This window comes from Ceratosolen solmsi, unplaced genomic scaffold (assembly GCF_000503995.2).
Source record: "Ceratosolen solmsi marchali unplaced genomic scaffold, CerSol_1.0 scaffold29, whole genome shotgun sequence".
In the NCBI taxonomy this organism is placed as follows: Eukaryota; Metazoa; Arthropoda; class Insecta; order Hymenoptera; family Agaonidae; genus Ceratosolen; species Ceratosolen solmsi.
Genome location: NW_011948417.1, coordinates 10,872,375 through 10,887,468, shown reverse-complemented (window position 1 = coordinate 10,887,468; position 15,094 = coordinate 10,872,375). Strand labels below are relative to the sequence as shown.

Sequence of the window (15,094 nt, the reverse complement as noted above, 5' to 3'; positions counted from 1 at the left end):
CATGCCTATATAAATTATTATGAATTAAATTATTATTAATTAAAAAACAAAATGATTTTACCTGAAAATGATAATGATATATTATTCTTGGTTCCATAAAACTTAATTTGGTTCCTTGTAATAAAAATTCTCTTAATGTATAATCAGTTGTAGATGTGCGACCTAAAGTTTGTACTTTCCATTCATTCCCATATTCACTAATTTCACCCTCTTCAGGCCAATATCGAGCACATTTATTCTAAAATTATGTTTAAAATAAAATCAATAAAAATGTAACAGTATACATATTTAAATATATTTTATTTACATAATTAAATTTTTTAAATTGATCAAATTAAGAATTTATTTTTGGAAACAAAATAAATTATACTTAATAATCTCACTTTTCCTCTCTCCATTTCTTTTGTAGTCATTACAATTACTCGAGTATTTTCTTGATAAACCATATACCAAAAATCAGCAATTGTATTTGGTAAACATCCTTGTGTTGCAATATAATACTTATTAAATATTCCATTATCTATATTTCCTATTATACCTGATTCTTCTTCATTCTATAAAGGTTAAAATCAGTTAATTATAAAAAATATATCATAACGTAATTATATTTTATATAATAGTTTACTTTAATATAATTAGCATTGATGTAATCTGAACCTGGAATATTTGAATCAGCATCTTTCAACTTAACTCTTGTGTGATCAACTGAAAGCCGCAAAAATTAATAAATTAATATCCTGATGTATACATTCATGACAATAAATAATACATTTATCTTACATGGTAAAATATTTTTATATCTATTCTTAGCACGATTCTCTGGTCTAAGACCTTCTTTTCTTGAAAATAAATGTCTGCATTCTAATTGCTGTAATGATTCAAATTCTTCCCAAAAACCAGCTTTTCCTTTACTTCGTCCAGTTCCTTCATCATTACCACCATTCTCTTTTAATTGCCTTACTCTACTTTCAATACCACTTGCATTTATTCTAGTAGCATTGAATGGTTGTCTAAAATATTTTTATTTATTTTATGAAATTTTCAGATACAGCTTATTTACTATAATAAAATTTAGTTAGTATTAGAAAGTAAGTTTGCGATATGGATTAGAAAATATAATATTTAAACAAATAAAAATTGGTACATAATAAGACTTTGCAAAAATTATATATATTACAATTAATAAATACTTGTTTAATACTACATACATGATACTAACCTCAAATGTACAACACTTCCACTAGTTTCTACCATTGGATTTCGTTTATAATGTTCAATTAAATCACTGAGGCTGTCAAATTTTTCTCCTCCTCCAACGTCATATTTATTATCCTATAAATATATTAATTATACAAATTATATATAATATAAAAGTGGCTTATTTATTATACCGATATTGTTTTTTATATTATTTAACATACAAATCATTACCTGAGATCTAATCATAACATGTGTAACACGATCATCAGTACGTACTGACAAAACAAAGTCTCCAGGTTTACTTTGGGATTCTCGAACTAAAAATGAGCCATTTTTCCCACGTTCTATCATCAGTCTTTCTGCTTCTTTTGCTGACAAATGGCCATGAAACCATCTTTATAAACAGTAATTCAAATATAAATATAAGTAATAAGTTTAAAATAGGTTTTTATTTTTTAATTAAATAAATTGAAATATTTGAAATTACCTTTCAGTTGTTGGATCTGCACAGTTTAAGGGGTATTTTAATTCAATAACTTCACCATTTTTCTCTCGCAATTGTCCACCATTTTCCATATAAAACTGCACTAATTCGGATAGTGTAGCAAATTTTTCTCCTCCATAAAGATCATAAAAATCTCCTGTATTTTGAATTTTAATATGAGTTACTTCACCATTGCGCCTAAAGTATATCAAAAGAAATAAATAAAATAGTATAAATGTTAGAGATAATATTATTTTATTTTAAATACTTATTCACCGAACAGATAGTGTAAAATCACCAGGATTGGAAGAACTAGGTCGTGCCAAGAATGAACTATCATATCCTCGTTCCATTAAAAGTCGTTCTGCTTCTAGACCAGTGATATTTGGATGAAACCATCTATAATATAAATATTAATTCATAAACTGGCTTATATATGATTTTCAGAGGACAATATATTTAATATTAATGCTCTTCAAAAATGTATAGTACTCATTAATAGACACTAAAAATATTACATTAAATATTTTTGAAGATTATATTTATTGAATAATAGTATATCAGTCTTAATAGTTTATACACAAAGTGATACAAAAGATTAAAAATAAGGTAGTTTTTAGAAATACGATGCAATATTTTTTGATAAATTTCTAAAAATTTCTGAAAAATAAAATTTCATGTGCAGTTTTTTAGCTATTCTCATATGTGATATTAAATTATCGCTATCAATGACTAAACTTTTACCTAACTTCACATTACGCCCAATAAAACAAAAGCGGCAAGAGAACTATATCCAAATCTTATGTCTAGAAACTCAACAATATATATTTTTGCATTAAAACAAAATATTTCGTGTAAAACTTATCATATTATATTTTTTGTAGTTACAGAACATAAAAAACTTTGTATCTTTTATGAAATTAACTTAGCATTAATGTTGTTTATATTAAAATCGATGTGTTAAGATCCATCAAACGAATATTTTTAAATTGTAGAAAAGTTGTTTTAAACAATATTTCAAATTAATTCTTTACCTCCAAACACTGAAAATGCAAAATAATGTGCATTCTAAAGAATTATAGTATTAATCTATTAAAATAGCTATTAATAATCTTATGAATATAATAAAAAAATCAAATTTATATAAACGAAGAACAATCTAAATTTTCCTGATAAAAATAATTATCTAAAAATATAATTATTTATGTGAGTAAATAAAGATCATTTTTAGAACAGATAAATCACTGAAATAGATTGAATGGAAAAACGTCTTTTTTCTAATAAGAATTACATTCAAACTTGAAATAATTCTGTTCTAACAATATAAGAACATATTTTTCTGCTCCAACAAATTCTTGATCAATGAATAAATAAAAATACTAACTACCCTTTGAACTTACCATCGACTATTATAGAAATGTTGGGAAAGCAACATAAATTGTAGTTTTTCTCTCAAGCCTGGATACGATTCGTTGCAACTGCGTTACTTTGAATAAAACTTCCGTAAAAGGAGGTAAAACGAACCAAGCGATCTTTGCTCTCGTACTATAACAGTCAAAACTTTCGAAGCGACGTTCACATTATTGAAAAGCACGGATTTCATTCCTCGTTCTTGCGTTTACTGAAAATGTGACTGTGAGAATGAGATATAATAGAAAGAGGAATAGAAGGGGAATTAAAAGACGTGTGAATAAAGGTTAATAGGCAAGAGTTTAAGGGATGATAAAATACTGTCGTGGCATAATATTTCAGAATATTATCTATAATAAGAAATTCTATATACAACTTAGTACAAAATTGATAGAACGAAATTTATTCGATTTTGTAAAAATGCAAGAGGTGGCATACTATTCTGTCGCAGACGATGAAACTATGTAGCAGAATATACGACATGGCATATGATTGGATATTGCACACACTCAATGTACTAAAATAAATAAGGTAAAAAGAAGAAACGGAGAAAGAAATATTCAGATATGCTTCACAGAAGAAAAGAATGTGAATATACGTAATTATCCGTATGGAAAAAGAAATTATCAGAAATTGTGAGTTAAAAAAAAATTTTATTCAATGAATACATTCATTTATTGATATATGAAGGTTATGTAGCAAAAATTTAAAAAATAATGTGTTTAAAAATAGATTTTAATGTTTGAAGATATAATATATTATTTGTAACTGTATTTTCGATTAATAGTTATGATAATAATGTTCAACATATTGTTTACATATTTATTAATACAATTACTTAAAAGAATGTAAATCAGTAGTTTCAGAATATTCTATCTACTAGGGTGATAATTGCATTTTTTAAAAATAATTTATTATTATAATTACATCAACTTAATAATAATTTATTGGTATAATTAAATTAAGATTGATAGAAGTCATTATTTTTTTTATTTTACTTGTATAAGAACATAAGTAACATAAGATTAAAATTAATTATATATTTTCTTGAGTATTATAATCAAAATATTTTATTTTTTAATTTACAAGTATACATTAATATTTTTTAGGAGTATAAAATAAAAAACAGTAGAATAAAGAATTAATTATATATTAATTAGTATATAAAAATTAGTATTTTACAGAATAAACCTATAAATTATATGAATCGTAAATAAGTATAATTACTGATGTAATCAAATTTATTAAGAGTTGCAAATATTTTTTTTTATTTTAATAAGTATTTTCCATTAAAAAATTTAGTTAAATTTAAAAGTTAAAATAGGAATCAATACTTTAATAAGATTATAACAATATTGAAATAAAATCTAAAATTTATTTATTCTTATTAAAAGAATTACACAGAATTATTATTAAATGATATATAAATTACTTTTAACTAATGGACAACTTTAAACATTGGAAAAATTCTATGACAGGAAAATAAGTGGCAATTAAATTTTTGTTAAAAAAAGTAAATTTGTTAACATTTTTATATTATTTTGTTTTTATTTGTCAAAATTGATATTACTTTCAATAAAATATCAAGTTATGGGAATATATATATATTTTTACAAAATAGTATATATAAAAATAGTTTTTACAATTATTGTATTAAATGAAATTGAATAGAATTTAACATTAAATGAATGATCTTTCAGAAAAATAGTTTATTATATATTATAGTAATTTATATTTAAAGTACAAGTATTTTTTAATAATTGTATCAATATTTTATTTAATTTTATGTCAGAAAATGTTATTTAAAAAAATTTGTAATTATTTAATTCCAAATTTTGTAGTTTAAATTTTATTATGAATTTTTAATAAAACAATGTATGTAACTAATGTGGTACCTTAACAATCTTTAGGAGAGGAGAGAACAGTATTAAGTATAAATGAAAGAGAAGAGAATAAGAGTAAGTGATATTTAAATTATTTATTATAAATTCAGTACGGAGTTCAACTATGTATTACTGCCCTGAGCTATACCTCGTTTCATTATGACATTCAAAAGGTAAGGAATCAAAAGAAAAATAAATGAGAACAGATATACATGTATGACGTAAGCATGTAGATACGAATATTGATAACGAATACGTATTTATTGTAATCATATCGAAACTTACCTACGCGATGCCATGTCACGTTGAATACAGAATATAAGACTGCACTTGTTATTCAGATTTGGTAAATTAATACTATGAAATGAGCAAATGATTGAGCAAACTTTGCTATTGCCAAATAAAAAATTTATATTGCCGTACAGAAAAAGAATATTAAAAGTGTATGCCTCTTCCAGTCTATTTATTGTGTATATACAGATATGTATATGCATGCATGCATGTGCAGTGACGTGTGCACGCGTTTTCTTTTTCTTAAAAACTTAGTAACCAATGCACGATTGCACACGAGTTGAATATAGTTGACCAGTTTCTTTATTAAATTCTCCCGCTTTTTATGTGCAAAAGTTGTGAAGCTAATATATTGTTCTTTCTATCAAACGACATGCACCATATATATGATATCCACGAGGGAATCATAAAAATGCGATATATGATACTTGAATCTCGCAAAAAATTTCCACTCGTATTCGTTGAAGATAATCCACGTAAATATAATCGTAAGATTAACAATGAGGATTTCCCGAGATAGACAAAGGGTCGTTGACGCTTCAGCACTCACCACTTATTTGCTTATCAACCGAAACACCGCCGTTGGGCGGACATTTTCAAGTGCTTACCTTCTCCCTCGCTCGAATGCCAACAAACGCCCTCTACCGTTAACATTTGGTATTGTGTTATTTGTATTTGGATTAAGAGATCTACCCCTCTTTAAATGGAGAGTTGCTTAAAAGTAATATACACGAGGTGATAGTACTTTTTTCTATTACTTTCAATATCATGCTTTAGTAAAGATAAATATTGGAATAATTTTCATTTAAATGATAAAAATGGATACGAATAAAGTTTAATTAAAGTTAATTTATTTAAAATCAATCAGTAATAATTAAATTTTTAATTAAAATTTTTAAAATCAATTATTCTAATATGCTATATTTGTGTTGAATATCAAAATTTCGTAAAAATTTGTATAATAGGTAATATAATGGGAAAAAATATAATGAAACTAATTAGAAAATAATTCCTACAAAATAATATAAAAGCAATTAAAATTCCAATACTTTTATAATAATGTAAGTAAAATATTTATAATAATTTTACAAACTCCTAAATAGCTAACAATAAAGTATGAATTCAAAATTTTCGTATAATTATAAATTTTTAATATTATTAAGCCATACATGTTTGTTAGTAATTTCTACAAGATATAAGTTTATAAAAATTCAATAATTATGAATATGTGCTAATTAATACAAAATTTTGTCTAAAAAATATTTCATAGTATACAATATGTAGGTATATTTTATGTCTTTTGCGTTAAAAACTGTTTAAATATGTTTCAATTTTTTGTTGTAAAATTGAATTTAGTAAATGCTGTGATAAGGAGTTGCTTGCTTATGTGTTATATCAGTGCATATTTTTCTGGGTAACTATATGCATATGTATGTGTCCATGTATATAAAACAATCCAAATTTGTATAAATATGTTCAACGAAAGCAAATAAAAATAGTTATCCTTAAAAATTTCAACACTTTATATTAAATTGAATATATTTAAGATTAAAAATATATTTTAAAATGTCCATAAATAATTTGATTAATACAATTAAAATAAACAGAAAAACGAGTAAAAGTTTTAAACCGCTAATAATACTTTAATTAATTAATATTTATTGATTTTAATATTATTAATATAGATATTTTAATAGTAAATGTATTTTTTGTTTAATTAATGATTTTATGAAAAAAATTCCACATAAGAATCTTTTCAGCTATAATTTTATTTTAATTTTATTCATATTTAATTATATTGTTGTCATTAGAAATAATAGATGTAAGAATATATTTTCGTCTTAAGAATATTTATTTTATCAAACAACTAAACAAACTATGTATCTTCAATATAAAATACATAAATAATGACAAAGTTTAGTTATTTTAACACAATTTATTAACGTATATATTTTTCATTTATAAGTTAATTTTATTTAATTTTTAAAATTATACTTACATATTGTTTTGATTTCTAAATATCAACATTTTTATTGTAATTACAATATTTTCGTAAAAATCAAAGTATATTATAAATTTAATTTTTTTTTTAAGTATGTAGGATCATTGTTTCTTCAATAAGACGAAAGTTTTAAACGTACTAGAATATATACAATTTTCTAGAATAGATAAAACATAGTAAAATATTATATTAAAACTTTTAAATTTGATTTAAGATTCAATTAAGTTATTAATTGTGTTTGACACTGTTATATTAAACATAAATAAATGAAACTTTTAATATAATTGATTTATAATTATGATTTCGATGTAAAATGGCATAGTTACATTAATGAACCTAATATATAAATATTTAACTATGTAAGTCATGTAAGATTTAAAAAAACATTTAATTATTAATTATCTTGTGTTGTTTTTAAATTAAAAATTTTTTTAATAGCAATAATACCTTTTCATTATGATTTACATTAAAAAATAATATAAAATATTACATAACAAGAATTCTATTTGAGTATTATATTTGTTTGGATTAGATCTGCTATTTTGAAATAATTTTGCAGTCTATATTATAAAATTGTTATAAATTATAAACGGTAATAATTTGTGTAAATAAAATTTTTATTAATATTTATTATTAATAAAATAATTATTAATACTAATAATTTATTAATAAGAATATTTTATAAGAATCAAAGTCATAAAGATTTATTCAAAATATTATTTTTAAAATTTAATATATGTTGCATATTACTTATACATACTAGGTATATTAAAATGCATATTAATACAAATAATCGGTATATTGAATAGTAAATAGGAATTAAAGATAAAATTTTATTATGACTGATTTTTGAGTTTTAAATTTAAGAATTATTCGCAATTAATAAAAAGAACTTAAAGTTATTAAATCGAGAATTTATGCATAAATGTGTTTATTAACCTTACGATTTTTTGAGAATGCTAATGGATTGTCATCATTGTAATCAATATATATATATATATACATATATATATTAATGGCTGAATTACATAACGGGCAAGGAAAACATGTGAATATTATCCTCGTAGTTGTCAATATGATGAGCATCAAAATTTTTTAAAAGTGCCTATATGTACGTGTTAACTAACTTACAAAATACCAACATTAAACTTGAACGGGAAATATACTTGTAAAGGTCAATTTGTGCGTTGAACAAATTAGATTTAGCCGTGACTTTTTGAAATCTGTAAATTCGTAACATATACGTTATGTTTAAATTACACCATATGATAACAAGCCCAAGTTGCGCGCCTGCTTAAGCATAAAATCTGTATATAAAATGCTCCGGCTTCCTCATGTGGCATATACGTTATTTTACTAACAATACAGACCTTCACGTGACTTATTTAGTAATAATAAATACTCGACACAACTGCGCCAACACAGCACATCTCAACAAAGTATAAATAAGTCAGCATTTTTCAGTTAATTGTTTCTGCCTATCATCTATTTATTATCTATATTCTTGTCAAATATAAGCTGAGTTTTTGCATTTTTTAATGGAATTTTCATATTTTTTATTTACTTTTTCAAATTTTAATTCCTACTTAATATTTAAATAAAAATTAATAAAAAAATATTTAATTTGCTTATTATAACAATGTTAATAAAAGTTCTGTACATGGTTTGTATAGAGTAAATCATTTTTTAATTTTATAATATTTTTCATAAATACAATAAAAATAAAATCTTTAACTAATTTTGGATAATTTAATAATATTTATTATTATAAGCAATTTCACATTTTTACGCATTAAAAAAATTTAGGTATTAAAATTAATATGTTATATGATATTAAATATTTTAATGGACTATAATTAATCTTTAATCATTAATGGATCTTCATATATTTTAAAAATAAATTTTATTTTATTTAATATCATTTCGATAAATTTATAATTATAAAAATATATTGAATTAGTAATAAAATAAATTATTTTAACATTTGATTTTATATTTAAATTTATGAATATTTACTTGAATAATTTGCTTTTATATTTTTATGACATTTTAAAAATTTTTTAGAAAATAAATTAACTTAAACTATACGTATGTGCTTTGTAATAATTTAAGTTTTTGACTCTACTTTATCGATTTATAAATGCATTTATATTAAATTTTTGTATAGATTTTAGGTTACTAATCAAATAAACATTTATAATATATTTATCTTATATTTCTTTCTAATATGAAGATTTATATAATAATATAGAAAGTAGATTATAATCAATTTTCTCTTTAATAATTTGTAAAATAATCAACAACCATAAGATTTACTTATACTCAACTTAGCGAGTTTCAACATCTCTTTTAGGTGCACTTTTCTTTATGTTTTTTAAATTTGCTGTATATACACAAGACTCATTAGGATAAAACGTGTCAGATACAAAAAGAATACTTATTATTTGGATGATGCCTTGTTTTTTATATCCATTGATCAAATTATCGTTCCGCAAGGAAACCGGTTAGAACTTCTAATTACTGATGGATTAAAGAACTTTCTAATTACTAAACGATTATTGCAGATAATCACGCATCTTTCATATGCTGCATTTCATTAATAGTTTTTTCATCATTGAATAATTTCAGTAAACTTGAATTCAAGGGCATTACCTTGTTTAGGTCAATTATTAATTAATTAATTAATTACCTTCTGTTATTATTAATCTTTCCATTTTCTTGATATATATGTATATAAGAGTTGATTAACTGCAGTAAGTGTAGTAATTTTTTATTAATTTGTAACAATTAAGAATATTTTTGCAGGGTTTCAATATCCGTATAACGGCATTCTTGCTTCTGTAATGGTTAGTTTATTTCTCGGTCATTGGCATTTCTGATATTTCTCTAGAAAGTATAGAAAGATATATCTAGTTTATATTATGTTCAAGACGATATATTTATTCTTCAGAAGAGAATATTGATGATAGCCCATTCAATAAGAGAAAGGTGAGGAATACAAAATAATCCATTTATTATAAATTTTGATATAATAATATTTATTATTCAATGAAAGAGATAAAACTTCATAGTTATTAAAATAATTATATTTTTATGATATCACACGTTTCACCATATTTCTTTAGTAGATTGAACAAAATGCAAGTGACCATTAAACTATTATATTTGGGGTTATACATACTATTGATAATTGTTATTGGCTGAGGTGTCTTTTTATTCTATTTTTCTTAATTTGTCAGATTATAAAATCCTTATTATTTTTCATAAGTTACAATTATGTTTGCCTTATCTGCATATTTATTCAACTATAAGCCCTTGAAGATGAAAAAAATACACTGGATAATTCATTATTATTATTAAAAGTAATAAGGACATGTTTTTATTTTTGCATGTATCTTTTGTAGAGAGCATTTTTGTTATTAATCATATTCTTTGTTTTCAATTACCACAAATTTTTCAAGTTTAATTTTTGAATATGTTTATCATTTTGCTACTTATTTTTTAAACATTTTATAATTACATAAAAATTTGTTATATCTCAGAAAATAATAATCAACTTTCATTTGTTATTTTTAAATTTTATAAATGAATGAAAAGCTTAACAAATAATAGATATGGTATTCATATTAAAATTTTTTAAACTAGCAATGCCAAATCGTGAAGCAATTTGTGATTATTCACATATCATCTCAGTCTATAAATTTTGAAGATTTACAATTTAATTATTTTACTCTTTATCTTAATTGACTTTTTTTATATTTACTCACTTTATACATCTTTTTTTATTTACAATAACAAAATTTTCAATACATTTAATTTTTTAATAAAATTTAGAAGATATATTTAACTATATATAAAATTATTTTGTTAATATGGTAATAAATAAGTAAAAATATTAAACATTTATTATTATACATATTTATATATATTATTTTACATATTATACATACAAATTTTCTATTAGATTTTGCTTAAAATTTTTAATTTTAATTGATCCCATGATTTCTTGTTGATCAAATTTAAAAAGAAAAATTTATACTGTTCTACATTTGCTAATTTATTTAAAAATTCTTACATACTAAGTTTGTTACACAATCGCGGAAAACTTTTACATGAAATATGAGTGCTAGATTAATAATTGTCATTAATTGAAAACATAATTTTAAGATGTTATACTTTATAAATATACGAAATTACTTTTTTAAAATTGTGATAATCCTTTACATATAAATAAATTATAAATATTATTTATTATTATGATAAAAAACTTATTGTAATAAAATATTTTAGTAAACTCATATAAAGTAAGTATTTGGCGATAAACTAATATATAAAATCGATTGGAGGATGTGTATTAAAATTAAGTAAAATAAAATTAATATTATCACTACATTTATATCATTAGTATTTCTATCATTGTTGCTATAGTAGCTATAATTTATTTATAAAATTTACATAGCCATATTTGTCAAAGTGCAATAATATTATATTTGTATAAAATACATATTATGCATATCATTGCTTTTAAATAAAAACTTTTTTCTAAATACTAATAACAAATTATTTTGTTGTAAAGAATTAGTACATGTTTATATATTCAGATATCAAATCGTATAACACTTATGATAAAATATATTGCTTTGGTTAAAAATAATGTCGCTTCAAATTTTTTAAATTGAATTTTTTAATTTTTCAAATTGAAATTAAAAATTTTAAATTTTAAATTTTTAAACTCTTAAAATTGAAATTTCAGGAATTTAAAGTAAAATTAAATTGTCTTGAAACCGCTTTCACTTGAGTTTAGTACATATCTACGGCCTGTTTTTTGGTATATTTTGCGGTGATAGTATACTTTAGAAAGTTTTTAAACACTTTTATTAATTTCTCTTTAAATACTGATTTTTTGTAAAGCTTTGATATATTTAATATGATTACAAGTTTTGTAATATATTATATAAATTATACATTTTTATCTATATATATATATATATATATATATATATATACATATAAATAAACTGAAATTATATTGTGAATTAATGTGTACAGTTTACAATCATATTTAATATATAAATAGTTAAAAAGTAATTATTTTATAAATTATAAATATAATGGAACAAATTTTAAAATGTTAATATTTTAAGTTTATATCTGTGTGCAAATAATAATTTGATTAGAATTATGATATTATAATTGTTGATAATGTCAATATAATAATTTAATTATAAAGTCATTGTCGATAAAAAATGTATACAGTATATATACATATAATATATATCAATTTTTTTAAACTTAAACCTATGATCAACAAATACTTAATAATCAAACTATGCATTTGCAAAACATTTTTTTTTCTTTACATTTTATAATTATTAATATACAAACTACAATATATTATTAATTACTTAATGTAATATTATTTTATTTCGGCTATATTCTAAACTAATAAGTAATAAAATTGCTTGAATGTACAATATTTGTATTGTTCAATGAAGAATAACGTTAAAAATGAAATAATTTTTAACAGATTTTTACATAATGGAGTAAATTACCTTTAGAAAATAAATACATGTCAAAAGTTATATTAATTAAAAAAAAACAATCATTATTGTATATTTGAAATCAAACTAAATTTCATTTTCTACACGTTCAGTTTGCTATTAATTTTTTATATATTACTTTGTAATACATCGTTTTCTTGTATAAATTTTCATAATTTAATTAGTTTCATAATATATTAGGAACTAAAAAATTCTTCAATCGTGTAATTTAATTCTCATATTCTCTTCATTTTTCTTATACTTAAATTTCTTCATAAATTAAAATAGTATAAGTAGCTATAAAATGGCAATTAAAATAAAACTACTATAATAATTTAGAGATAAATTTTAGGATTTAAAATTAACTTTAATTTTGTTTTGTTATAGAGTAACTATATTTCAACAAATATTTTTATTATCACACTTAATTTTATTAAAAGTATGACAATGAATATTCTCCCTTCAATAAATATTGAATTGTTTAAACTTAAATAGAGCTTTAAGCTAAAATTCATAATATTAATATTGTTTGAAATTTGCTTACAGAAAATTTCCTCAATAATGCCTATTATCAAACAAAATTACCTCCCTCAATCCGAAGAAAAAATAAATTTACCTTTCTGAATGTTAACGTGCTTATTTTTTGCAATCACGTATATATGCCGTTACTCCCCCCTATCCTTGACTTCTTTTTAACTCGAATCCATGAACAAGTGTACAATATACTCAATGATACTTTTTATGATAACTAAATATATAGAATATCTTTTTTTGTTAACCAAAGAATTTATAAGAATATTATTTAAAAGTGTAATTTTGTTATTAATAAAATTATGATTATTGTTCACCTATAATAAATGTAAAATTTAAAAAATACCTTCAAAATATTATTAAAAGTTATTTTTGCATTAACCATAATATTTTAATTATATAATTTTATTTGTTTATTAATTTTTAATATCATGCCATGAAAAATTTTCTATTAATTACTGTGTTATTATTTATTGGAATATATTTTGTAAATAAAGAAGGGTCGATTTTATTTAATATAATAAAATAAAAATGCTTAAAATTTTTTCAGCATATTAACTTTTTCATCTAAATTAATTTTGTTAATGTAATTTATGAGAATATATAAACCATAAAAAAACTTCTCTTTGTACAATAAAAAAAAGTGACTGAAAGCTTAATATATAAATAACAAAATAGCTAAAATTTTATTGAAAATGTATGTATGTTTTTATTTGTATTATTTATTTATGTGTTTTAAAGATGGGTAATTACAAAACAATTACAACCATGAATTGAATTAATAAATTTTGAGTCTCAAAGGTTGGAATTGAGTGAGATTCATTGTTAGGATGTTTTAAAAATGAAAGAGAGTGAACTTTACAATAATAAACTATTTATAAAATTATTATATAACTTATTTATATAAGCTTTAATGTTTTAAAATTTTAAATAGTATTTGTAGTTTACATTTTATTAAGATCTTTTAAGGAATAATTTATAGTTATTTATTAAAACGAGTATGAATATGTTTATTAATATATTATAGAGACAATTCAGAAAAGAACTTGGTATATAATATTATGAACTGTAATTTCATTACATCTGTAATAATATACATTTATTAAAATTATTAATGTTCGAATTATTCTGATTACATATTTGTAAAATCTTTTATAGTATGTAATTATTATTTGTCTGTATATTAGGAATAATTAATTGAGCACAAAAACTTCATTTTTAAGAGTATAAATATATATGTGCGCGCACGCGCACGCATGTGTGTAAAGATTAATTGAATATACAAAATATAGAAATTATTAATATATATATATATATATAAATATATGTATATAATATACAAATGTAATTTTTATATTATAAGATAACAAATATAAGCATATTGATAGAATACTTTTATAACATTTAGTTAAAATATTTTGCAACTATTTTTTTAAATATCTTGAGAAACTATAAAATAATTTCTACTATGCAAATTTATACATTTTTTTAAATTAAGATCTAACATAAATTCGACAGCATTATTAACTAGTATATTATTTATATTAATATTAATTATTATTAATATATTGTATTAATAGTATTATTATTATGAATATTAAATTAACTGTAATAAAGAATAATATATTATATATTAAAATTAGATAATTAAATGTTATAATTCTTTCCTAAAATTTCGACATGCAAAATATTATAAATTTTATCAGTAGTATAAATATAAAATAACTAAATTTAAATGATTAAAAAAGATTAA

At 21.3% G+C, this 15,094-nt stretch overlaps 1 protein-coding gene across 1 annotated transcript in view; it reads right to left on the bottom strand.

The window, feature by feature from the left end:
- LOC105359860 (tyrosine-protein phosphatase non-receptor type 11) overlaps nucleotides 1-5,981 on the bottom strand; it is a 6,888-nt gene extending 907 nt beyond the window's left edge. Inside the window, exons 1-10 of the mRNA XM_011496585.1 lie at nucleotides 5,263-5,981; nucleotides 1,961-2,083; nucleotides 1,688-1,882; nucleotides 1,432-1,594; nucleotides 1,220-1,332; nucleotides 781-1,010; nucleotides 626-705; nucleotides 384-554; nucleotides 62-238; nucleotides 1-5 (exon numbers count right to left, since the gene is read on the bottom strand). The exon at nucleotides 1-5 is cut by the window's left edge and continues 236 nt beyond it. Of these exons, the coding sequence (XP_011494887.1) occupies nucleotides 1-5; nucleotides 62-238; nucleotides 384-554; nucleotides 626-705; nucleotides 781-1,010; nucleotides 1,220-1,332; nucleotides 1,432-1,594; nucleotides 1,688-1,882; nucleotides 1,961-2,083; nucleotides 5,263-5,471 (1,466 nt within the window). The 5' untranslated portion in view covers nucleotides 5,472-5,981. The remainder of the gene's footprint in view (nucleotides 6-61; nucleotides 239-383; nucleotides 555-625; nucleotides 706-780; nucleotides 1,011-1,219; nucleotides 1,333-1,431; nucleotides 1,595-1,687; nucleotides 1,883-1,960; nucleotides 2,084-5,262) is intronic.
- Nucleotides 5,982-15,094: the final 9,113 nt, after the last annotated feature.